General features: G+C 42.8%; 1 protein-coding gene across 3 annotated transcripts in view; it reads right to left on the reverse strand.

Moving 5' to 3' along the window:
• Nucleotides 1-388: 388 nt before the first annotated feature.
• LOC109965245 (mitochondrial carnitine/acylcarnitine carrier protein-like) overlaps nucleotides 389-3,356 on the reverse strand; it is a 21,717-nt gene continuing 18,749 nt past the window's right edge. For all 3 annotated transcript variants that reach the window (XM_020609099.1, XM_020609098.1, XM_020609100.1), the window contains 2 exons: nucleotides 682-799; nucleotides 389-472 (listed from right to left, as the gene is read on the reverse strand). In XM_020609099.1, coding sequence (XP_020464755.1) covers nucleotides 396-472; nucleotides 682-799 — 195 coding nt within the window. In that variant the 3' untranslated portion in view covers nucleotides 389-395. The remainder of the gene's footprint in view (nucleotides 473-681; nucleotides 800-3,356) is intronic.

Genomic DNA, 3,356 nt, shown 5'->3' on the forward strand with positions numbered 1-3,356 from the left:
TGTCTGTGGATTTTATTTAACACATTTTAAAGTACATAGGTTAACACTGAACAGTGACACTACCACTCCCAAATGCAACTCAAATGCAACCCAAATGCAGCCATATTTAATTTGAATCCCTCTTGGTGTTTCCTTAACACTTTTATGAGATAAAAAAGGTAACTCTGAAAAAGTGTTAAATATTTAACTATTTCAAAAGTGTTAATTTAACTATGGAGCTATATAAACTCTGAAATAGAGTTAAAATCAACTGTGAGAGTCAAATCAACACTGGACTTTTTACTGTGTAGATGCACATACAATCAAGCTGAAACTTTAAACATTTATAAGATACTTAATTTTATTTCATTTTAATTTTTTTATTTATAAACATCTTCACTGTAATCATGGGTTACTCACCTCTGACCCTCAGGTGTCAGGACATTTTTGAGGTATTCATATGTCAGGAAGTACAGACCACTAGAAGGTACATCTAAGATACAGACAGAGAGAAAGAAGTGCAAACATAAACCTCAAAATCCAAGCTGCCCTTTGGATTCAGCAATCTCACTTATAAACAAAGTTAAAATGTATTTACCTCACCAACTCGGTTGGAAGTTACATAACGGTCAGATATAAAGGCCTTTTGTCTAATCCCCCCAAGGTATACACACACAAAAGCCACAGGTAACTATACTGTACCTCTTACAAGAGTAAGCACAGTCCCTTTGTAGACACTACGGATACCCTGCTCTTTGTAGAGCCTGACTGCACAGTCAAGTGGCCCTGCGTACCTCAAATCTCCACTGCTGGCCTGCACCTGGAAAACACACATTTGAAGGTCAAAGGTCAAGGTTACAGTGTTTATCATATGCACAGTTAGGAACGGTGTTTCCCTGAAATTCTTACTTTCCCGCCCACATGAATGCCACACAATACAAGTGAAATCTAGAAAGTCTAGAGGTCCTGCATTTCACACTTCTGAGCCTCCGACCGGAGGGTAGAGACGTGAACAGTCTGTGCTGGGGGTTGGTGGGGTCCTTGAAGATGGAGGCAGCTTTACTACGCACCCTGCGGTAGTAGATGCTCTGCAGAGAGGGCAGTGGAGTCCTGGTGATCTTCTCTGCAGTCTTTACCACTCTCTGCAGGTGCTTGCGGTCCATAGCAGTTGTGCTGCCATACCAGACAGCGATGCAGCTAGTCAAGATGCTCTCAATGACGCAGCTGTAGAGGGTGCTGAGGATGCGTGACACAGTCGTGGGTGAACAGGGTGTAGAGGATGGGACTGAGGACATATCCCTGTGGGGTGCCAGTGTTTGTAACAATGCTGGCTGAAATCCTATTGTCAATCCTGACAGTCTGGAGCCTGCCAGTCAAAGTCTAGGAGCCAGTCACAGAGGGTGGGGTGCAGACCCTGTGTGGACGGTTTGTGGGTGAGTTTGTGGGGGACAACTGTGTTGAAGGCAGAGCTGTAGTCAGTGAAGAGTATCCTGATGTAAGAGTCTCTGAATACTTTTAGTTAAGCCTAAACTTCAAACAACTGATTTTTTGATCACTTTGGGGCAGTGGAAACAAGAAACACTGACTCATCATTACCAGTTATATGGATGAACTTATTAGCACATGGTTACTTACTTACTTACAGTATTTCCACATCCAGCAGTTAGAAAGCAAAATCAATATTCATTTGGTGTCATGTTTGCGTCCACTTAGTGAGTAAAAGTACAATATTCACACTGGTATAGTCCAAGATGGCGGTGCGTACGCACGCAAGCGGCTCGAGGCTCTCAGCTTTTTGTTTTTTTATACCTATCTTTGTTGTCACTACAGTTTTCACCATCTAGTATGGAAGAGCTGAACTACTTAGTATTGGGAAACAATACGAACTTTATGCATCCACGAAGCCGGACTTTATTCCACCAGAGTTACACTGGACCACTACAGCTCTCACATCCCCCCCTTTGTGGCCTAGGAGATGGAGGTGACACCATAAACAAAAGCGGGGTAAGAGGAGCGGCATGTGCACTAGGCTACATGCTAGCCCACACAGGCCAGCGCTCCCTAGTCTCTTCCCCACAAACGACAGGTCACTAACCAACAAAATGGATGACATTCAGCTGCGGATCGTCTCATGGAGGATGGACAGCTTGGTAGCGATTATAACTGAAACCTGGTTGGATGACAACATCCTGGACGCTGCGGTGGAGCTGAAGGGATGCTCCTTGTTTCGAGCAGACAGGGCTGCAGTATCTGCTAAACAGAGAGGCGGAGGTCTGGCGCTGTACATCCACAACTTCTGGTGCACAGCTGCGAGCATTATTGGAACACACTGCTCCCCTGACTTGGAATATCTGGCAGTGAAATGCAGACCTTTTAAAACAGTGAAAGAGATTTGCTCAATCCTGATTGTAGCCGTCTATATACCACTGCAAGCTAATGCTAAATTAGCACTGGAGGAGCTGTACTGCCTGATCAGCAGGCAGATGAATGCAAACCCAGAAACGGCTGTGATTGTGGCTGGAGACTTTAACCGTGTGTAACTTAAAGCAGTGTTTCCCCAGATTCTACAGATTCATCAACTTTCCAACCAGGGACAATAATATCCTGGATCAAGTTTATTGCAATATCCCAGGCGCTGTTGGGTAAAATTATTAACAAGGCATACTTTAAGGTTGATTCTAATATTTTATGAATTAAAAACTTAATTAGTAGAAGATTAACATTATGCTTGTTGAGTAGTCAACCAGTGTGTTTACTTTGTGTATGGTAATTCTGTCATAGTTAAGATTTAGATTAGAGCACACATAAGTTTGCTTACTTATATGTTACAATTATGTTTACATAGTTGAGTATATCATTGTCTTCAATGATATCCACTGAAGTATTGGCCAGTATTTACTGTGTTAGCCAACTGGGGCACTGTTTAACATCAAGGGAGACTGATTCACTAAAACACTGAATCACATTAGATTTACAGCTTTAGCAAAGAGGGTCCACAGTTGTTTTATGATCACCACCTGGCTGTAGAGGCCAGGGAATTTGGGGTCACTGGGACACTAAGGGTAATAAACAAGAGATTAGATCTAAAAGCCAACAAGAGGAAGACAACTTCAAAAGACAGGGCAATATACAGACACACACAGGCAAGACAGTTTAATTAGCCAAACGGGAAGCCATGTGTCTCTTGGTAACAAAGAAAGGATAGGTGTCTATGTAAGAATTAAGACAGGGCAAGTATTCCTCCCTTTTTAGGGTGTTATCTACAACCATTGGATCAGAGAGGATGACTGGAGGATGGACGGACTGAAGGACCAATCTTGGGAGAATTAAGTTTAAACCACAATTCCTCCCCAACAGTTTTTGGACCAATCAGAGAG

This window comes from Monopterus albus, unplaced genomic scaffold (assembly GCF_001952655.1).
Source record: "Monopterus albus unplaced genomic scaffold, M_albus_1.0 scaffold98.1, whole genome shotgun sequence".
Taxonomy (NCBI): domain Eukaryota; kingdom Metazoa; phylum Chordata; class Actinopteri; order Synbranchiformes; family Synbranchidae; genus Monopterus; species Monopterus albus.